Source organism: Thamnophis elegans, chromosome 17, assembly GCF_009769535.1.
Source record: "Thamnophis elegans isolate rThaEle1 chromosome 17, rThaEle1.pri, whole genome shotgun sequence".
In the NCBI taxonomy this organism is placed as follows: domain Eukaryota; kingdom Metazoa; phylum Chordata; class Lepidosauria; order Squamata; family Colubridae; genus Thamnophis; species Thamnophis elegans.
Genome location: NC_045557.1, coordinates 7,203,811 through 7,224,487, shown reverse-complemented (window position 1 = coordinate 7,224,487; position 20,677 = coordinate 7,203,811). Strand labels below are relative to the sequence as shown.

At 47.4% G+C, this 20,677-nt stretch overlaps 1 protein-coding gene across 2 annotated transcripts; it reads left to right on the top strand.

The window, feature by feature from the left end:
* Window positions 1–890: 890 nt before the first annotated feature.
* SPINDOC (spindlin interactor and repressor of chromatin binding) lies at window positions 891–18,848 on the top strand. Of its 2 annotated transcripts, XM_032234456.1 has the most exons (9): window positions 891–1,048; window positions 2,816–2,882; window positions 7,286–7,471; window positions 8,886–9,155; window positions 9,282–9,383; window positions 12,318–12,413; window positions 14,276–14,395; window positions 16,495–16,545; window positions 17,877–18,848. In XM_032234456.1, the coding sequence occupies exons 1-9, from the start codon at window positions 986–988 to the stop codon at window positions 18,308–18,310; spliced, it is 1,389 nt and encodes a 462-aa protein (XP_032090347.1). In that variant the 5' UTR covers window positions 891–985; the 3' UTR covers window positions 18,311–18,848. The 2 variants fall into 2 exon arrangements, with proteins under 2 accessions (XP_032090347.1, XP_032090348.1); XM_032234457.1 differs by lacking the exon at window positions 9,282–9,383 and having other exon boundaries at window positions 893–1,048.
* Window positions 18,849–20,677: the final 1,829 nt, after the last annotated feature.

Here is a 20,677-nt window from a genome sequence, read left to right as displayed (position 1 = left end):
CAATTCTGATATTCTGTTAAGGCGCCGAAGTTCCACCCATGAAGTGCTGGAGAAAAACACCCGCTTTGCAGCTGTCCAAAAAGCAGAGGAGCCCAGGTTGGGAAAAAGAGGCACCGGCGACCCCTTTTAGCCCACGCCCCATTTTCCAGAATTAACTTTGGCCCAGTTGAAACAGCTGGGGTGGTGGTGGGGAGCTGGCTTCTGGGAGGGTGGGGGGTTTCGGCGGCCAAGGCTGATCGTGCATTTAAATCAAATGCAGAATTTAAATCAAATGCATTTAAATAAATCAATAAAATAAAACAAAATGCATTTAAATCAAATGCACAGTCGAGGCAGAACCTCCCTGTTCAGAAGCAGTCTACCTGCAACTAGGAAGCAGGTAGAAACAGGATTTTGCTTTCTATACATCACTAAATTGGTTTTTTTGAGGGTCTTCTCAAATGCAAAATAAATAAATAAATAACACCTCCCCCCCCACACACACCCCAAATTCATCTTGGTTTCTTTTTTGCCGTTTCCCTGAAGTTCCGCCGCTATCCCGACAGGTGGCAGCCGTCCCTGCTTCTCCAGCCTCTCTCATCGACACCCCCCACCACCCGGTCCCTTGTCTCCGATTGGCCTTCCTCCAGGAAAAGGGGCGGAGAAAGAAGCCGCGATTGGCTGGACGGCACCAGGCACCAAACATTGGAGCCAAGAGCAAAAATAGAGCCGCCGCCCCCTTAACTCCCGTGACGTCATTCAGAAATGGCCTCCCTCTCTCTCTCTCTCTCTCTCTCTCTCTCTCTCTCTCTCTCTCCCACTCCGGCGCCGCGTAATCATAGAGGCGCGGGAGGGCTAGACGGGCCCGCTCTCTCCGGAAATTCCGGCTACCTCTCCGGGGAGGGGGAAAAGGCCCTTCGGACAATGGGACCATAGAGCAGCCAGGGAGCGGGAGTGGTCCGGCCGAAGGGGGGCCGCTCTATGGGGCTGGGAGCCGCCATGCTCTATGATGCGCGGCGGGGGCCGCAGCCGCAGAAGCACCGAGGAGGCCCAGCAGCTGCGCGGCCAGGTGGGAGCTCTCGGGGTGGGGGGGTGGGGGTCTCCAGCCCCCCTCTGCCCCCCCTTAATGCCTGGGGGGGCAGGGGGAAACCTGAGAAGCCCCTCTGTGGGGGAGGGGCTGCTATTCTCCCCCTGGGGGGTGGAGGGTGGTATTAACCCCTCCCATGACTCGCAGGGGGGGGGACTGAAGTAGCCCCCCCAACCCAAAAACATGAGTGGGTTCAAAAAGAAAAGGCCTTTGGGGAAGAGGGGGCCTTTTTATCCCTTCCCCCCTTTAAAGCAACCCCCCCAAGATATGAGGAAGGGGCGGGGGTCTCTTCTCCCCCTCCCCATTTACAGTTGGGGAGGGCTAAAAACACCCCCCTCCCCAACTTCCAAATGCTGACCTGTTACACCCCTCTTCCCCTCCTCCAAAACCTCCCCCCCTTCCCAATTTGCTTCTTTGCCTGAAAGAAAGAAGGGGAGGGGGCAATCCCATGCAGGGGCCATATCACCTGGCTTGGGGAGGGGTCTTGTCTCTCTCCCAGGTTCCCCCATTCAAATGCAACCAGGGAGGAAAGGGGGGGGGAGGGAAAGCCTGGGTATCCCCTCTCTGTGGGGCAGGGCCTGCTATTCTCCCCCTGGGGGTGGTATTGACTCACCTGAGACAGGGAGCAAGTGAAGTAGCCTCCCCCACCCCAAAACATGGGAAAGAGTGGGGGCTTTTTATCCCCTTCCCCATCTTAATAGCAACCCCCCCACACACAAGATATCAGGAAGGAGTGGGGGGTCTCTTCTTCCCCCCCCCACCCCATTTACAGGTGGCCAGCTAAAAACTGCATCCTTCTACATCTCCCACCCCACCCCCAAATGCTGACCTGTTACATCCCCCTCCTCCGCCTTCAAACTCCTTTCCCCAATTTACTTCTTTGGTGGAAAGAAAGAAGGGGAGGGGGCAATCTCACACAGGTGCCAAATCACCTGGTTTTTTGGGGGGGGGAGATGAGAGTGGCAGGTGGGGCATCTCCCAGGTTCCTTCAAGAGGTGGTCTCCCCCTCCCCCATTCAAATGCAACCAGGGAGGAAAACTGGGGGAGGGGATTTTGGGTGGGTGGGGGCTGCTCATTCCCACATGGGGAAGAGGAGGGATGTATGAGACAGCCTTCTCAGGTGGGTCTGGAAGAGGCAGGCAAGGGGAGATGCAGGAGAAGGACTTTGAAAAGATGGAGGGGAAGATGGTTTTGGGGGGTAAATGGGAAAAAACCTGAAGAGTATTTGTGGGAGGGGGGGTCAAAGAGGGGAGGGGGTGTTTAGGAGTCTTGAGTGAGAATCCCTGCTAAGAATCTTAAGTCCTTGGCCTGGCTGCTTAAAAGCCTCAGAATGGAATCTGAATGGAAAAATAAAAAGAGAATTGATGTAAATAATAATAATAATAAAACACTATCTGGTGGTGAGTGGGTGGGTGTTTTTTTGTGGGTGGGGGGCAGGCAGTGAATTTAGTGATTCACTCATTTGAAATGCAAGGGAAAATAGAAAACGGGAGCCGAAAGAGGGCTCTCTGTGTGTAAACAGGTTTTGTCTACTGAGATTGGGAGGGAAAAAATGAATTTAAACAGCGTGGGAGATGAGGCTGTATTTGGAGCAAAGAGCTTTGGATACAGAAAGTGAAATCCTTCTGTCTTTATTGACAAAATAAACATCCCTTTAGAAATGTTTGTCTTCAAGGGGTGGGCAACTGATTAAATTATCTTCCCCCCCCTTCCCCCTCTCTGATTTTGCTTAAATGTCCTTTCTTTTAGTCTGTGCTGAGTGGTTTCTGGAGCAGAGTCTTTCTCATCACTCAGTCCAGGGAAGCCTGTCTCGTAGGTAAGAAAATCTGAAATTCTCCTGTTTTTGCTAAAGTCTAGGAAAGCGGTGGCACCTGGCTGACCAGGTCTCAGTTCAGAAGCTAACTAGTAACTACCGTGTGTTTTTCGGATTATGAGACGCACCCGACTATAAGACGCACCTACATTTAGAAGAGGAAAACAACAACAAAAAAGGTTTTTGGTCTTCACACGCCCCACTTTTGGCCCTTTTTGGGACCTTATTTCTACCCTTTTCCAGCCTTTTTTCTACACATTTTCAAAGCTTTTTCAGCCCGGTTTTGAGCCCTTTTTTTGCCCATTTGTTCGGCCTGTTTTTTCGGCTTTTTCTGACCCATTTTCAAGGCTTTTTTCAGCCCGATTTTTCAAAAAAATGGGCCGAAAAAAGCTTCAAAAACGAGCCGAAAAAGCCTCAAAAATGGACTGAAAAAAAGGGCTGAAAATGGTGTGTGCGGAGGCCAAAAAATGGCCTGCGGGTGGCCAGGGTTTCTGCAATATTTAGTCTATAAGATGCACAGACATTTTCATCCGCTTTTGGGAGACAAAAAAGTGTTTCTTAATAGTCTGAAAAATATGCTAGCTTATTTAGTCAAGTTAGCTAGCGCTTGGTTAGAAGTCCAAAGATTGTTGGTTGGACTTAATGCTCCTTGTAAGAAAACCAGGGTGGGCTATTTCCAAATTCCATAAGATTTCCTTTTATTACATATTGTTCCAACTTAAAGACTTTTAACTTAAGCCAACTAACTGGGATCCATACAAGAGACACAATACGTTTGCATTCTATTATTTTTAACCTTGCGTGGTTAGCCTTTGAAGGGAAGATACGCTGCTTTTATTTATGCTAAAAAAAAAACCTGCAGGCGAAAAAAAAAGAATGATTAAAAATGGAGCTCTTTAATTATTATTATTATTTTACTTTTTTAAAAAAATGGATTGTTGGATTCCCCCCAACAAGAAGAACAGGGATATAATCGGCTTTTAGACAGAATATCAGCAAAGAGACGGAATCTGCAAAGATGAAGGGAGGAAAGCTAAGGCTGAAAATGAACTAGGCATTGAGACGGAAAGTCTGAAATAACGACAACGAAAAAGCTTATTTCAACATGTAAAAAACAAAAAAAAAGTCAAGGAAACGATAGACTGAGAGAAAGGGGCACGGAGGAGACAAGCAACCTTGAGAAAGCAGAATTGCATAATTCTTTTTTTTCTCCCATTCATCTTTACACAGAAGGGGGAAAAAATGCAACCTCTCGAAAACAGCACCTTAAAAAGCAGATTAGGAATACCTTAAAGGAAGCTAAAAGGAGAGCTGTGGATGGTTTATGAGTTGTGTTAAGCTAGTTAGGGATTTCTCGGGTTGGGTAGATCAGTGTTTCTCAACCTTGGCGACTTTAAGTCCTGTGGACTTAAAGTCGCCAAGGTTGAGAAACACTGGGGTAGATGATAGGTCCTACTTTCAGATCATCATCTTTCTCTTAACCACCCCATAATCCCTGGCGCGGTGGAGTCTGGGCAACTGAATGGAGCTAGAAGTGTGTTTACTGGCTGGCTGCCCTTCGTGTCGCAAGCGCGGAGTTTTAGTCAGCAGATAATATTCTCATTGTGCCCAGAAAGAGAAACATGGGCTCTACCTAGGATTGAACTCACAAGCCAGCCGTGTGCAGCAGCTCCAAAAAAGCCAACACAGTTCTAGGCTACACAAACAGAGGGATAGAATCAAGATCCCGTGAAGTGTTAATGCCAATTTATAAGGCCTTGGTAAGGGCACACTTGGAATACGGCATCCAGTTTTGGTCGCCACGATGTAGAAAAGATGTGGAGACTCTAGAAAGAGTGCAGACAAGAGCAACAAAGAGGATTAGGGGACTGGTGGCTAAAACATATGAAGAACAGTTGCAGGAACTGGGTAGGTCTAGTTTAATGAAAAGAAGGACTAGGGGAGACATGATAGCAGTCTTCCAATATCTCAGGGGCTACCATAAAGAAGAGGGAGTCAAGCTATTCTCCAAAGCACCTGAGGGTAGAACAAGAAGCAATGGGTGGAAACTAACCAAGGAGAGAAGCAACTTAGAACTAAGGAGAAATTTCCTGACAGTGAGAACAATTAATCAGTGGAACAGAAGTTGCCTCCAGAAGTTGTGAATGCTCCAATGTTGGAAGTTTTAAAGAAGATGTTGGATATCCATTTGTCTGAAGCGGTGTAAGGTTTCCTACCTAAGCAGAGGGTTGGACTAGAAGACCTCCAAGGTCCCTTCCAACTCTTTTTATTCTATTCTAATAACTACATAAATACACACTGGGGATTTCTCCCTCGCCGCCTCCCTTCCGTTTCCCTCGATTTGCTCCTAGGGTTTTTGTCCATTTTCGTTTCCATGATCAAAACACAAAGCCGCCTTTGTCTCTTCAAAGTGAAACACCAACCTTTGAAGATGAGGAATGCAAAAGTGTGGCTGGGAGGGAGCAGGAACCGGTAGCTTCTTTCAAAAACATATTGCAAGGTTGTTGGTTTTCTGTAGGCCCTGGTTATCTCCTTGATCCTTCCCCTCTTAGTTTCTACATTTAGATACCGATAGTCCTCGATTTGCAACCATTCATTTAAGGACCAAAGTTGCAGCCGCACTGAAAAAAAGCAACTTACGACGACCCTTTTCCACACTTACGACTGTCGCAGCATCCCCAAAGCCACATGATCAAAAATCAGAGGCGTGGCAACTGGCATGTCGTTATGACAGTTGTGGTATCCCGAGATCGTGTGAAACATGATAGCAGTGTTCCAATATCTCAAGGGTTGCCCTAAAGAAGAAGGAGTCAAGCTATTCTCCAAAGCACCTGAGGGTAAAACGAGAAGCAATGGGTGGAAACTAATCAAGGAGAGAAGCAACCTTAGAACTAAGGAGAAACTTCCTGACAGTGAGAACAATTAATCAATGGAACAACTTGCCTCCAGAAGTTGCGAATGCTCCAACATTGGAAGTTTTAAAGAAGATGCTGGACATTTGTCTGAAGTAGTGTCAGGTTTCCTGCCTGAGCAGGGGGTTGGACTAGAAGACCTCCAAGATCCCTTCCAACTCTCTTCTTCTATTCTATTCTAAATAGCAGTTATGGTTGCAAAAGCCCAACATTAAGACAAACCCCTAGATGGGAAAAAGCAAAGGTATTTAACGCCTGGAAGCTTTCTTGAATACATGCTAATCGATACCAATATGTTATGGTTTGGGGGAATGATCTGCAGGAATTGGATTAAAAAAGGATGCTGCTCAGATAAGAGGCCTCAGCCGGATAATGGGAAGAGCAAGAAGCTCAAGAGTGACACACACACCCCCATCCCTAAATTCTCAAAGTCTTGCTAATGTAGATTTTACAGCAAACTGGAATTGGATGATTTGGTCCGGCTTCTTGCGTGGTCAGTGTGGGTAAGACAGACGCTGTTATCTAAAAACTAAATGCACAGATGTTATCCCGAGAGACTCCGCAGGCCACTATCAAAAAAAACCTTTGATTCAGCCCGAAATCTGCTTTGTCTATTGTGAAAGTCCCTTCTCGTGCGTGTGTGTGTGTGTTAAAATGCCCCAAATCTTGGGACCTTGGCAACAAGTCGGGATATATGAGTGCGTTAAACCTCTGAAAGTTCATTGAGAAGAGTATCGGCTGTTTGCTAATGCTTGATTGTGGTTTGTTAATCGGACGCTTAAGTTTAAGAACAGCCTGGATCAGGTTGAAAAGGATGAGCCAGCTGCTTCTCTTTTATAATTAAGCAGCTGGTTTGTTTGCAGTAAAACCTGCGAGGGGAATCAGATCTGTTTCTCTGCCTAAGCCTCCCCTCTATGCAGGTGGTCCTTGTTTAGTTACAACAGCACTGAAAAAAGTGACTTGCGACTCCCTTTATCAGGCTTATACAACCATTGCAGCTTTCCCCCGGCCCCGTGATCAAAATCTGGACACTAGGCAACCAATTCGTGTCTACGACGGTGCTGCAACAGATATAAGTTTGAAAAAGTCACTTTTTTTCAGGCCCATGGCAACACCAGCCGACAGTTGCAAGTCGAGGGCTGCCTGTACAAAGGTGCCTCGATCCTAAGCAGGGCAGTTGAGTGAGTTTCGCAGCCCTTTACGGCCTTCCTTGCCACGGTCGTTAAGCGAATTGCTGCCGTTGTTGGGCGAGTCCCACGGATGTTAAGGGAATCGGGCTTCCCCATTGACGTTGCTGGTCAGAAGGTCGCAAAAGGGGATCGCGTCGTAAATATGAGCCAGTTGCCAAGCCTCTGCATTTTGATCGGGCAGTCATAAGTGTGCAAAATGGTCGTAAGTCCCTTTTACCAGTGCTATCGTAAACAAATTGTTGTGAGTCCACTACCTGTGCTTCCTTTCTCTTGACGAGGGATGTTATTTCTGTCTCTTCCACAGTTGGGATTTGGGGTGCCAATTCTGCCGCCTCCCGATCTCCCATGGCGCTGAAGGCAGAGGCTCCCTTGACGGACTACGCTGAGGTCTCCCGCTTCAGGGAGAAGGAGAAGATGGCTGCTGATTATCGACTCCTGCGCCGCCCCTCAGGGAGGCAGGAGGCAGCCCTTGTAAACCCCATGGACAAAGGTGGGGGATTTTCCTCACAAGCAGGGTGCGTGGGCGGCACTGGGCAAACAGTGGGAACTCAACTCAGCAGGGGCGTCCGGAGTCCCGGGCAGAGACAAGACTCAGGGTTAAAATGAGGTGGTGTTCACTGAGCTTAGGTGTTTTCTTGCAGGCGTTTCATGACCCAACTAGGTATCATCATCAGTGCTAGAAGCACCGTTTGCAGCAAACCTGTTCTGACCGAGGCTTCCCGAGAGCATGAAGCCAACTCCTGGTCTTGACAAAAAAAAACCTTTTTATTCATTTCCTGTGAATTCTCCTCCTTCACATCTAGCAAAGTCTTTCAAAGGAGGATTTACAGTCACAGACCTTATCTGGCTTGGAGAGCTGCCAGGCCGATCTCTGCAAAACTTGACAAGAAGTCTTGGGAGAGTCACGAACCAATGAAGCAAACTAATTGCCTCCTGCAAACCCCACTCCCCTTTCACTCCTCTTTTATTTCCATTCACCGTCCACCTGTGGCCTTCCTCCCAAGTCAACCCCTGTTCTTTAACTGTTCCCTTCGTCTGGCAGCTCTGCGCATGCGCACACTGGGAACAGGCTCCAGCTGTTCTTCTGCCTCACTGATGTCTGATTCTGAAGGCAGCTGATAACTGTCAGATGGCCCTGGCCCCCTCTCTGCCTCCGACACAGAGCCCTCCTCAGAGCCCTCCCCAGACTCCAGGACTGGCCAAGGTTCCTCCCCAACCCTCCTCACTGTCTGAATCGGCTGCCAGCTCTGCTGGCTGCTGGCGGGCCACAACCAAGGTATCGGACGACAGTTTCAGAGGCACCGAAAATTTTAAGGGAAGCGAGTTGTCTAATCCAAAGTGAGAGACAAGTGTAGGATTAGGGCAAACTCGTGGGCGTGTGTCATAACTCTTTAGCAAGAGGGAACATTACAGGGGTTGGATCAAAGGTTCTTGGTAACCCTGCTGTTTTGGCTTATTTATGTTACACCTTTATTACTCAACTAAAGTATGTAATTAATTCAATGTGGCAAACATACATGATACTCCTTCCTCCTTGTCTTCCCCCCTCTTTCGCCCACTACTATCCTGTGAAGTGGGTTGTTGTAGGCAAACGACAACTGAAAGAGGGACTGGCCCAAAGTCACCTAGCCAACTTTTATGGCTAAGGTGGAACTAGAACTCCCAGTCTCCTGGGGATTGGCCCAAAGTCATCCAGCCGGCTTTCATGGCTAAAGAACTCATTGTCCACAGGTTTTCATCATAGACCAGGCCTTTTTCCTCACTTTCATGCTGGCTGGGGCATTCCGAAAACATCAGAGCATCTTCTCATGCTTAAGAGAAACAATCTTGAGTTCTAGAACTTTCCCTTGGTGTGAATTTTGCGGTTCCTTTTCAATGAAAGCCCCGTTTTTCCCCCCCTGCAGGACAATACCCATTTTCAGAATCTGCTGGCCAGGATGAGCTCGGGATCTCCTGGAAGCAAGAATACCTGGTAGCCGAGAACCCGGACGATGGCCGGCTGGTGTGCATGGTATGCGGGGGCATCTTGGCCACCTCCGGCCCCGCGGCGGCCCGTCAGCACATCCTGCAGCAGCACGCCCACTCGCTGGACTTCACCCTGGAGGAGAAACGCAACATCCTGGAGGGCTGGAGCGAAGGAGGCGTGCTGCCCGCCGTCGATTCGCCACCGGCAGGTAAAACATCTCCCTGCTCTCTTTTTGTTGTCGTTGCGCGACCCTCGCGGATTAGAATGGCCAAACCAGGCGCCTGGCGCTGCGTCCCGCAGCTTCTGATTCCCTTTCTGGCCCTTCCCACCCCAGGCGGTCCCGGCGAGAACAAGCAGCCTGCCGAGATCGAAGTCCTCCTTGATACGGAGGAGCAGCCCGTGAGCCGGAAGCGCGGGCCCGCCCAAGCACGCCGCGGTGAGTGCTAGGTCACGGACGTGCCTAGAGCATGGGTGTCAAACTCGATCTCATGGAGGGCTGCATCAGGGTCGTCCTTGGCCTCGGGGTGGGGTGGGGGGGACGTGGCCAGCTTGACGTCTCAAGGGCGCCTGTGGTGGCCTGCTGGCGAAAATGGAGCTCGGGTGAGCCACGCATTCCCCCGCACCTCCGAGCCCTGTTTTCAGCCACGGCGACCTCCTGCATTCCTCTGCCAACGAAAACAGAGCTCCGTTTCCGCTGCCGGAAGCACCGCACACCGGTCGTTCGCTGCTTCCAGGGCGGCCAGATCCGCCCCCCCGGGCCTTGAGTTTGACACCCTTGGCCTAGCGCATCCTTTTCAGACCCCCGGGCCTCGCTGGACCCCAGTAGTCCTTGACTTACGACCACAGTTGGGAGTAAGATTTCCGCTGCTTAAACAACGGGAGTTCTTTAGTCGGGCAAACGGAAGTCGTGCCCAGTTGTTGTTGTTTTTGGCCGGAGTCATTAAGCAAAATCACTGCATTCGTTAATGCAGTCATTAAGCGAATCTAGTCCGTCCGTCTCCCATCGAATTTGCTGGTCGAAAGCTGGCTGGGGAGGTAGCCATCGGCAAGCCCTTGATGCCGGGAGGGTTGTGGGAGTGTGAGTTCCCTTTTTTTTCCCAACGCCATTGTATCTTCCAACGAGTGGTCATAAGTCCAGGACTGCCGGAGTTCTTGGGTCCCGTCTCCCAAGTCTGCCACCTTGGAAGTGAGTGTTCTCAAAGCAGCTGCACCCAGTCTTGTCATGAGCAATCACGCTGTGCCGGGAATGTGTGATGATTGTGCGTGTGAGAGACATTAGGCAGTCAAAATTCCTCGCTGATCTCAAAAGGCAGATAAGGTATCCCTCTTTCCGAGTCTGTCAAAGACCTGCCTAAGGCTCCTCGGAGATATATCCCAGCATCCTTTGCTGCAGGCTACGTTCGGGGGGGACCCCCCACCCCGAGAGCTTCTGGGAACTGTAGTTTACCCGCTGGAAAAACCCAAGTCCCCCCCCCTGTTTTTCTTTACTTTATTGTCATTGTACGTACACAGTTTACACGTACAATGGAATTCGCATAACACCCAGAGACCAGGCCCAACACCCATAACAATCCCCTAACACACACACACACACACACACACACACACATACCCAAAAAACACAACAGATCAAGTAGTGCTGTCCGATAGCTCACCGATGGTGGCCCTTTCGTTCATCGTTGAGTGCAATGACAGCTCTGGGATAAAAGCTATTCGGAAGACACGTGGTCCTAGTTTTAATTGTCCTGCCAGAAGACAACAGTCTTAAGATGATTGTAAGCAGGATGGGAAGAGTCTCTGAGAACATTATGCAACTTCCTCAAAGAGCGAGATGTGAAGATGTCATCCAGCGTGACCCGTTAAATGCGTGCAACGTCAAAAGCGCGCCGACCAAACTGCGGCGAGAAAACAGTGAGGTCGAAAGCGCTCCCACGAAAGAGCGCCGACAAAATCGCTCCCACAAAAGCGCGATTAGGGTTAAGGTAAGGGTTAGGGTTATTACCTTGTTTTCGCGTTGTTTGTTGATGGCGCGCTTTTGTCGGCGCGCATTTATCGGCGTGCTTCTGTGTGCGCGATTTCGACCTCGCTGTTTTCTTGCCGCGGTTTTGTCGGTGCGCTTTTGACGTGTGCGCATTTGTCGGTGAACCGTCATCCAGGGCTGATAGCTGGAGCCCGGTGATATTCTGGGCAGTTTTAATGATTCTCCGGAGAGCTTTCTCGTCCGCTGCAGAGTTGCTCCCGTACCATGCAAGAATGCCATATGTCAGGACCCTCTCAATAATGCTGCGATTGTAGGACAGAAGCAGAAGCTGAGATAGATTTATCTTCCTTCACATTCTCAGGAAGTGCAGCCTCTTCGGTGCCTTCTTCACAAGCATGTTATCATTCATGTTCCATAAGAGGGTCCTCCGAGATATAATTGCCCAGAAATTTAAAACTGCCAACCCTCTTCCATCGCCTCCCCATTCTTCTCTAGGCGGGTTGCTGCAGGACATCAGCCCCGGCTAAATGCAGATAATCCTCTACTTACAACCCACAGTTGAGCCCTTTTGCTAAGCAAGACAATGATTAGGAGAGTTTCTCCCCATGTTTACAACCTTTCTCAGCACAGTTGTTAAGTGAATCGCCGCTAAGTTAGTAACACAGTTAGTAGAAGATGTATAAACGAAGCCCCCAACCTACAAGGCAAATCCTGCCCTTTTCCCCAAAGGCAAATCCTGCCCTTTTCCCCTTTTATCCTGCTTCCTTTTGGCAACTTACACGTAGTCCTTGACTTACGACCACAGTTGAGCCCAAAGTTTCTGTTGCTCAGCGAGACAGTTGTTAAGTTGAACTTTGCCCCGTTACAAGAACTTTCTTGCCATCGTTGTTTAAGTGAATCCAGCTTCCCCATTGACTTCGCCTGTCAGAAGGTTGCAAAAGAGGATCACGGGACCCCCCCCCCCCCCCCAGGAACTGTCACAAATACGAGTCCATTGCCAAGCATCTGAATTTTGATCGCGGGACTGCGGGGATGCCCCAACGGTCGTAAGTGTGGTGAAATGGTCACAAATCGCTTTTGCCAGTGGCGTCGTAACTTCAAACGGTCGCTAAATGAACCATTGTAAGTCGAGGGCTGCCTGCTGTCATATTTACCCAAGTTAACAAAGCGGCACCGAACAAGTCACGGAAAACTCTGAAACGCCTTGATTTGAAGTGTATTTTGTGTCCGTGCTAATGCAGCTGCTTCCTAACCGTGTCTCTTGAGTCTCTCGTTTTCGTTTTGTCGTGAAAAAACAACAGGTTCTATCCTCACAAAGCTACACAACACCATTCAAGACCCCGCAATTGAACATGAATTGTGCTTTTCTCGTCTTTTCTCCCTTCGCAGCAGAGGGCTTGAACTTGGAAGCTGAGCGGCGACTTTCGGTTCGACAGAGGCCGCCCGCCAAGGATCCGAGGGGCCAGGAGCCCATGAAGGCTACAGGTAACACGGGGTTGGCTCGGAACCACTTGTTGAGTGTAGCTTTCTGATTCTCCTTTCCTCTCTGTCCCTCTCCTTTTGTGTGCTGAGACTCTGTTTTCATGCCAAAACAAAGAATTTGTTCAATGAATTCAGGATGCCTGAGCAGAAATCTTGGAAACCAGGCAGTGGAAGAGAGTAGAGTTGGGGAGAAACACTTAGATTGAACAGCCAAGAAGGAGAAACGGATAAAGATTCAAGATAGGAATCTGGTCAAAAAAAGTAAAAAAAAAAAAGCATAGCAATTAAAATATTAAAGCGGGCAAGAAACAATGGATAGATGATTTCTCTTTGTAAGTATTGAAGCGGGCAAGAGACGATGGATAGATGATTTCCCATTTTGGTTGGTCTGTTTTGCTTTCGCTTTCTTTTAAAACATAGCAATTAAAGTATTGAAGCAGGCAAGAGACAGATAGATGATTTCTCTTTTTGTTGTTGTTCTGATTTGCTTTTCCCTTTCTCTTTCACTTTCTCTTTTCTTTTAAGTAGGTGACATGATTAGAAGTTAGCTAGGATAGAAAGGAAAAGTCTTTTAATAAAGGGTGACATGATTAAAGCTAGAAATGAGGGATAGAAATGAGAGAAAGGGGAATCTTAGTGTATGCATTTTTTATATAATGAAATAAAAGTAATAAGAGAAAACGTGGAATAATTGAACAATGACAGATCGCAACCTAATATAAATATGTATCATTATTAGAAATACGTAAGTTGATTTGAATGTAATAATTATGATTAACTTTTATTAGTTTTATTTGCATTCAAATGTATGACACCAAGGTGCCACGACGTTCACGCGTTGATTTGATATATTTGTAAAAAATCAAAGACTTGGGGGGGGGGGGGGCGGGAATTCAGGATGTCAAAACTCAAGTTTCTAGCCCTTATGAAAAGGAAAGGAGAAGCTTGAAAGCTGGCAAAAGTTTTGGGGGGTTTTGATTCCATAGAGATGGCGATTTTGGACTTGATCAAAAAAGTCCAGTTGCCTCCTGAAAAAGCACCTTTGAGATTCCCGGTCTGTGGGTGTTTCTAGTCCTCAAGATTCTGGAGGAAGCCATGAAAACGTCCTTTGCTGATTTTTATGCGGTTAATCAGGGCTTGAATAAAATTGGATTAGAGCAGCGGGAGAGGACATCAGACTTATTATTTTAACAGATAACAGATTAACAGAGTTGGAAGGGACCTTGGAGGTCATCTAGTTCAACCCCTTCCCACCCAAGCAGGAGACCATACTTAATTCAAAGACCAGTACAATGAGAAATACACAAAGAGTATCTAGTTAAAAGTTCTAGAATTAAATAACTAACAAATAAAATCTCTGCCGATTAGATTTACATCCTGCTATTTTCAGATTAAATGCAGGTAATCCTTGACCTACAACTACAATTGAGGCCAAAATTTCCATTTGCTAAATGAAACATTCATTAAGTTTTTCCCCATTTTACGACCTTTCTTGCCACCGTTGTTAAACCAATCACAGCAGCTGTGAAATTAGTAGCAGAGTCGTTAAGTGAATCTGGCTTCCCCCTTGACTTGTGAGAAGGTCGCAAAAGGGGATCACATGACCCCTGGACCCCAGGACGTAAATATGAGTCAGTTGCCGAGCCTCTGAATTGGGGGGATGCTGCAGTGGCCGTAAGTGCGAGAAACTTTCATAAGTGCGAAAAATGGTCGTAAGTCATTTTTTTCCAGCGTCGTAACTTCTAACAGTCTCTAAACGAACCGTCGTAAGTCTCACCTTCCACTCTTAGGACTCCGTCGGCTTTAGATGTGCGAGTATCGGAATAAGCATGGTGTCATTTTTCACACTGGTTTTTGCTCTCTAGGAAAGGAGTGGCTGTCAGAATGCGGACTTCCCAGTTCGGCTCCGGCTGAAATCCGCATTTTCACCGACGGCTCTTTCCCAGCTGGATTCACCCTAAAGCTGTACTGCCGTTCTCAGCCAGGTAGGTGGAAACTCGAAAGCAATCGGTGCAAACCTTGTTTTTGAAGACGCTGGAAATATTGGCGCCACTCCAGCCTTGGCACAAGATCACAAAAAGTTTTTATCTACAACTGTTGCACCAGACCAAGGTCACACACAACAATATCCGGTATCTCGGCAGTCCAGACATGGAAATCCTCTTCTGTTTTGTTTTCGGAGGTGGGGGTGTTGTTACGTTAAAAAGAGATTGTTTAGTCGGCTGTTCCTGGGATGTTTTTTCCCTTTTTTCCCCCCTTCCTGCCATTTCTCTGCCGAACCTCTACTTCTCTGCCTAACGTCGCTTTAATCCATGTGGTGTGGCTGTAACATTATTATTTATCCTTCTTATTATCTTCTTCATTCTCCCTTTTATTGGTGGTATTATTATTATTTACTTGATTCATTAAACATGAAACTCGGTCAGCTGAACATTTAAAAATGTATCACAAATATTATTAACTGGTGCTGATATGGGTTGCGGCCAGCATCCTAGGTATCAACCAAGTACCTTCTTAAGATTATTATTATTATTATTATTATTATACAATTGTATCACAGTGGCCAGTTGTTTCGCCGGATTTGGCATCGGTTACTAGTCGGGCCCCACCCAGGGGCCTAGGACGTCATAATGTATTTTCATAATATCCGTGCAGATCCAAGCAGTGCGGCTTTTTGCATTTGACTGATGGTGATTTTGTCAATTTTTAACTGTTTTAAATGTAATTCCAGTGCTTTCGGAATAGCACCCAGTGTGCCAATTACCACTGGAATTATCACTGCTGGTTTGTGCCATAGTCGTTGAATTTCGATTTTTAAGTCCTGGTATTTTGCGATTTTTTCATGTTCCTTCTCAGGGAATCTGCTATCACCTGGTATTGCGATGTCTATGATTGTGACCTTATTTTTCTCAACCAGTGTGATGTCTGGTGTATTATGCGCCAGTATTTTGTCTGTTTGTATGCGAAAATCCCACAAGATCTTGACCATCTGATTTTCAGTGACTTTTTCAGGCATATGTTCCCACCAGTTTGTTGCTGTTTTAATATTATAATTTTTGCGCAAATTCCAATGGATCATTTGTGCTACTGAATTGTGCCGCAATCTATAATCAGTCTGCGCGATTTTTTTACAGCAGCTGAGTAGGTGATCAACAGTTTCATTAGTTTCTTTGCAAAGTCTGCATTTGGCATCATCAGAGGATTTTTCGATTTTGGCCTTATAATGGCATTTGTGCGGTTGTTGTTATTATTATTATTATTTCTTTTATTCATTAAACATGCAACTCAGTTAACTGAACATTCAAAAATGCATCACAAATACCATTGACTGGTGCTGATGGCTGATATAGGTTGCTGCCAGGATCCTAGGTATCAACCAAGGACCTTCTTAAGATGTACGATGTGCCAAGTAGCACAGTTTTTTGCCGTCCCGCTGGTGTTATTGCAGAAACCTGCAATTTCTTGATGTGTTTTGCAAAATTCTTGGACATGGTGTCAAGCACCCCGATGACAATGGGTAGTTTCGATGGCCAGGTTGCGATATTTTGAGATGATATTATTATTATTATTATATACTTTCTTCATTAAACATGCAACTCAAGTCAACTGAACATTCAAAAACGCATCACAAATACCATTGACTGGTGCTGATGGTTGATACGGGTTGCTGCCAGCATCCTAGGTATCAATCAAGTCCCTTCTTAAAATATACAACGATAATTATTATTATTATTATTTATTAGTATTAGTATTGGAATTATGTTGCTTTGCTTCTGAGCCAGACACAAATTCCTTGTGTGTTTAATCATACTTGGCCAAATAAAATAGATAGTCCTCGGCTTATGAACACAACTGAGCCCGAAATGTATGTCGCTAAGCAAGACACTTGTTAAGTGAGTTTTGGCCCATTTTACGACCTTGTTAAGTGGCTGCCTTCTTTTGGGTGTTTGGCTTGATATTTGGTTCCCCAAAACTGCAGAAAAACTCCTTGCCAGGAGAAGAGGAGGGCGGGAGGACAGGAAGCTGAGTATTTGGATTGTTGTGCGTATCCTACAATGACAACTGTGATGTGTTTCAATTGCAGAACCATCGCCAGGCACGGGAGCTAAGGCAAACACAAGGAAAAAAACAGTGGGTAAGCATGATGTTTCTGTTTCCTTGAAATAGCTGGTCTTCGTTTTACATCAGGCTGCGCTTCATTGGGTGGGGAAGGGGTCAGCGGCGGATTCTCTCCGCCAGAGGTCACTAATATTGTCCAGTAAGAAGATTCCTCTTGGTTCCAAGGAGAGAAAACCCTTCTGTTGTCCATCCATCAATGTGTTAGCCCTGAAACCAATTAACAAGTTGGGAGTTCTTCCTTTTTCTCTCCCCCCCCCGCCTTAATACAGGAGGCTGTCTTGCTTCCCCCCTTGTTTTTCTGGTTTGTCTTGGGATCCTTTAAGAAGCAACGTGGTTATCCTACCACGTCTGTACATTAATCAGCAGTGAAGTTCTGGGAAGCTCACAAATTGCAGGCCCTTCCTTTTTTTAAGCTCGCCTCGTGTCAGCAATGCAGGAACTAGAAAAGGGGAAATTATTCGTGTAAATGATGCCAGGTTAAAACGGTGATAAAACAAAAAAAATGTGTGCGGTTCGAGCCCCATACCGTTCGCACGCGGTTTGCAAGGGATATTTCCGATTGGCAAGTCATTCTGCGGGTGTGTGTATCAAATACGTTAATTCAGTTGTATGTCTTTGTGCGTGTACATCAGGTATTTTAATTCACTTTTAAGTGTGTGTGCGTGTATATCAGATATTTTAAATCAGTTTTAAGTGTGTGTTTGTGTATATCAGGTATTTTAATTCAGTTTTAAGTTTGTGTGTGTGCATATCAGGTACTTTAATTCAGTTTAAAATCTGTGTGTGTGCATATGAAGTACTTTAATTCAGTTTTAAGTCGTGTTCAGAAGATGCTTCACTTGGTTATGACGTGGCTTGACCGGTTAGATGGGCAAAGACAGAATTAACAGAGTTGGAAGGGACCTTGGAGGTCTTCTAGTCCAACCCCCCCTGCTCAAGACAAACAGGCTCAGTTGTTTGTGGGCCTTGTGGGATGAGACATTTGCAAAGTGAGTTCTGCCCCCATTTTACGACCTTTCTTGCCACAGTTGTTAAGCAAATCACTGCCGTGGATGAGTTAGTAACCCGGTTGTTAAGCGAATCCCCATTGACTTTGCTCATCGGAAGGTCATAGAAAGGGGGATTGCATGACTCCGGGACACCGCAACCGCCGTAAGTATGAATCAGTTGTCAAGCATCCGAATTTTGATCATATGACCACGGGGAGGCTGCAGTGGTCATAAGTGCAAAAAATGGTTGTGAGTCCCTTTTTCCAGTGCTGTTGTAACCTCGAACAGTCACTAAATGGACGGTTGTAAGTTGAGGACTACCTGACCAATGATGCGCGCCCTTGCCTCTCTTCCCCAGATCGCGACTGCTCCGTCTCCCTGCTGCGGCTCCACTCCAGGGACACTGGCGGTCACCTCCACCCAAGCCAGGACACCCTCTCTCCCCGTTGCCCGCTGGGCAGCTCCGCCGACAGCCGCCCCAAAGACTGTGGGGCAGTTCGGGGAGCGGCCAAACGGGGAGCCCCTGCTGGCAAGGAGGCGTCCACTGCCCTCGGGAAAGGCTTCAACCCCTCGTGGCGCGCTCGGTTCCTGGTGGACTTCGACGACGCCACCGGCCACCTGGTGTGCATGGTTTGCGAGTACCCGTTGCGGCGCGTCTGCCTGGCCACCGTCAAGCAACACATCCTCCAGTGCCACGCTGAGACGCTGCAGATGCCCCGCGAAGTGCGGCGTACCATCCGCGAAGTCTGGGAGAACCGGTGCCAGCCCTCCGCCCAGGCCCCGAGGAAGTGACGGGCTCCTCCATCCCACTTGACTTTCTCGGGAAGCCACAAGAGAAAGGGTTAAAAAGAGACCAAATTCTGTTGGACCAGGCAGGCGCCATGGGGCGGAGCTTGAGGGAAGGAGGCTCCACCCCTCCTCGGAAGCCCCGCCCCCAACGCTATCACTCCCCTCTCCCTCGCTGGAGAACTGAACAGATTCTAACTCTGCCGCCATTTTTCAACTCTTAATTCTGCTTTTTTTTTTTATACGCACACAAACACACACACATATATATATATATATATATATTATTTGTTTCTGTTTTCAACTTTGTTTTCCCGTCCTAAGCAGAAGCAGCTCTGATTTCTCTTTCAGGCCGCAGCCTTATTTTTATTTTTTCACACCGCCACGGAGAACGGAGTCAACGCTAAGTCAGCGAGTGGAGAGGGGAGATTGTTGCCACTGCCTTCCCCTTATTACAGGGTCTGTTTATTGAAAAAGAAAAGATAAAAGTAAAGGGAACTCAGGGGGAAAATCTTTTTTTTTTTCAGTTGCAGTCTGATCCTTTGCCTTTTTTTCATATTTTTTTTTGTCATTTTATTTTATTTTTTTTACGTTAAAAAAAACTGCAGGAAGAAAGTAAGTAAGACATCTCCTCATGGCTGAGACTGCCTTTTGCAGCCACAGGAGGTCATGTTCATTGCCGAGCGCTGTGTCTCTGCAATTCAAGGGACACCCCCACGCCCCTGTGTTTTTGGGTGTCCTGATTTAACCGGGGGATTTACAATATATCAACTTGGGCCTTTAAAAACAGATTCATTGAACCACAGGGAGCAGTAAAGTTATATTTTATGTTCTACCAGCGGCCTCCTATCTATCTACGTTTTGAGTTCTGCGTTCCAATCACCCCTTCTCTTGTACTTCTGCAGGCGGTGGTGGTGGTGGGGGAAATGGGGTGGGCATTTATCTTTTGTTAGAATTTTGGAGCAAAGAAAAAGGTAGCCGGATCCATAAATTGTGCTGAATCAACCCCTTCAGTTGCTTTATGGTTTTGCATCTGGCCCACAAACGCTGGTGTGTATGTTCAGCTAAGCCAGGGGTCGGCCATCTTAAACACTCAAAAAGAGCCACAAAGGTCCTAACGGGAGGCCCCCATTCAATTCTGGAGCCGACTTGAAGTCTGCCCGCCCCCCACCATAGAGTCTCCTAGCGCGGCATCCTTTTTCCTCTATCTGTCCTAACCAAAAACCCTATCGATTGTAGAGCCGACCGGCGACAGGGAGCTGCAGCAGAGGGATGAAAGAGCCACATGCGGCTCCGGAGCCGCAGCTTGCTGACTCCTGAGCTAAGCTGGAAGTCCGGTTCCCTCACCATAGTCTCCTCCTAGCACAGCGTTCTTTTTCCTCTACCTGTCCTAACCGAAAGCCCTATCGATTGTGGAGCCGACCGGCAACAGGGAGCTGCAGCAGAGGAAAGAAAGAGCCACATGTGGCTCCGGAGCCGCAGCATGCTGACCCCCTTACCTAAGCAAAGCCTGGCTTTGAAAACCAGCATGTGAAGAAGCAGCAATCTCTCGGTGTGTGCCTTTATTATCCAGGTGTCAGGCGGCAGTTCAACAGGTAAATAATCAGTTTTTTCCCCTTTATTCAAAGGTGGACAGACTTTCTTGCTGTAGTAGACGAAAGCAGGTTTATATAATTGACTTGAAACTTAAAAAGGTAGAGGAAGGACAATTCGTGTCCTCTCCTAATTCCACTGAAAGAATTGTTAGTGCCGCTGCTTAATTACAATAAAACCACTGGGGGCGGGACCTTTTTTTTAAACCCCCCCCCTTTTTTTATTGCTTGCAGTTTCGGAATCCACCACTTGAGGGCGCCATTTGACTTGTCAAAGGGGCCGGTTGAGAGAGGAGGAGGAGGACCAAAATCCTAGAGAAGACGCCCCTGCATAATTTGAATTCTCTGTATATTTGCTTCTGTGGTCTGATGATCCCGAAAACAGATAGGGGGCGCATACGTTGCAAGGTGCATGTTTTTTCCCCCCGTCTGCATTTTCATGCATCCTACATAAAAGCAATTTTAGGGCGAATTAAATCTCCTACAAGCAACCCCTCCCAAAACCAGGGGTGAAATGCTACCGGTTCGCACCAGTCCATCCAAAGTGGTCCTAAAAAACAAATGCTACCAGTTCGGCAAACGGGTAGTTCTGACGATCAGTTGTGCCGTCTGATTTATATTTGCTAGAAAAGAAATCCTGCTTTCTTAGCGAATCTAAATAGCGCGGCACAGCTGTCCGTCCCCCCCCCTCCCGCTGTTCTACCTACCTTTGCAGGCTCAGAAAATCCTCCTTTTTCAGCTCCATGCGGTAGCGCCCGCGGTGCACGCGCGAAGCGAACCC

Coding starts and splice junctions, on each gene's coding strand:
- SPINDOC (XM_032234456.1), top strand. CDS start 986: ATGATGCGCGGCGGGGGCCGCAGCCGCAGAAGCACCGAGGAGGCCCAG. Junction 7,472..8,885: donor TGTAAACCCCATGGACAAAG/GTGGGGGATTTT, acceptor CCCCCCCTGCAG/GACAATACCCATTTTCAGAA. Junction 9,156..9,281: donor CGTCGATTCGCCACCGGCAG/GTAAAACATCTC, acceptor TTCCCACCCCAG/GCGGTCCCGGCGAGAACAAG.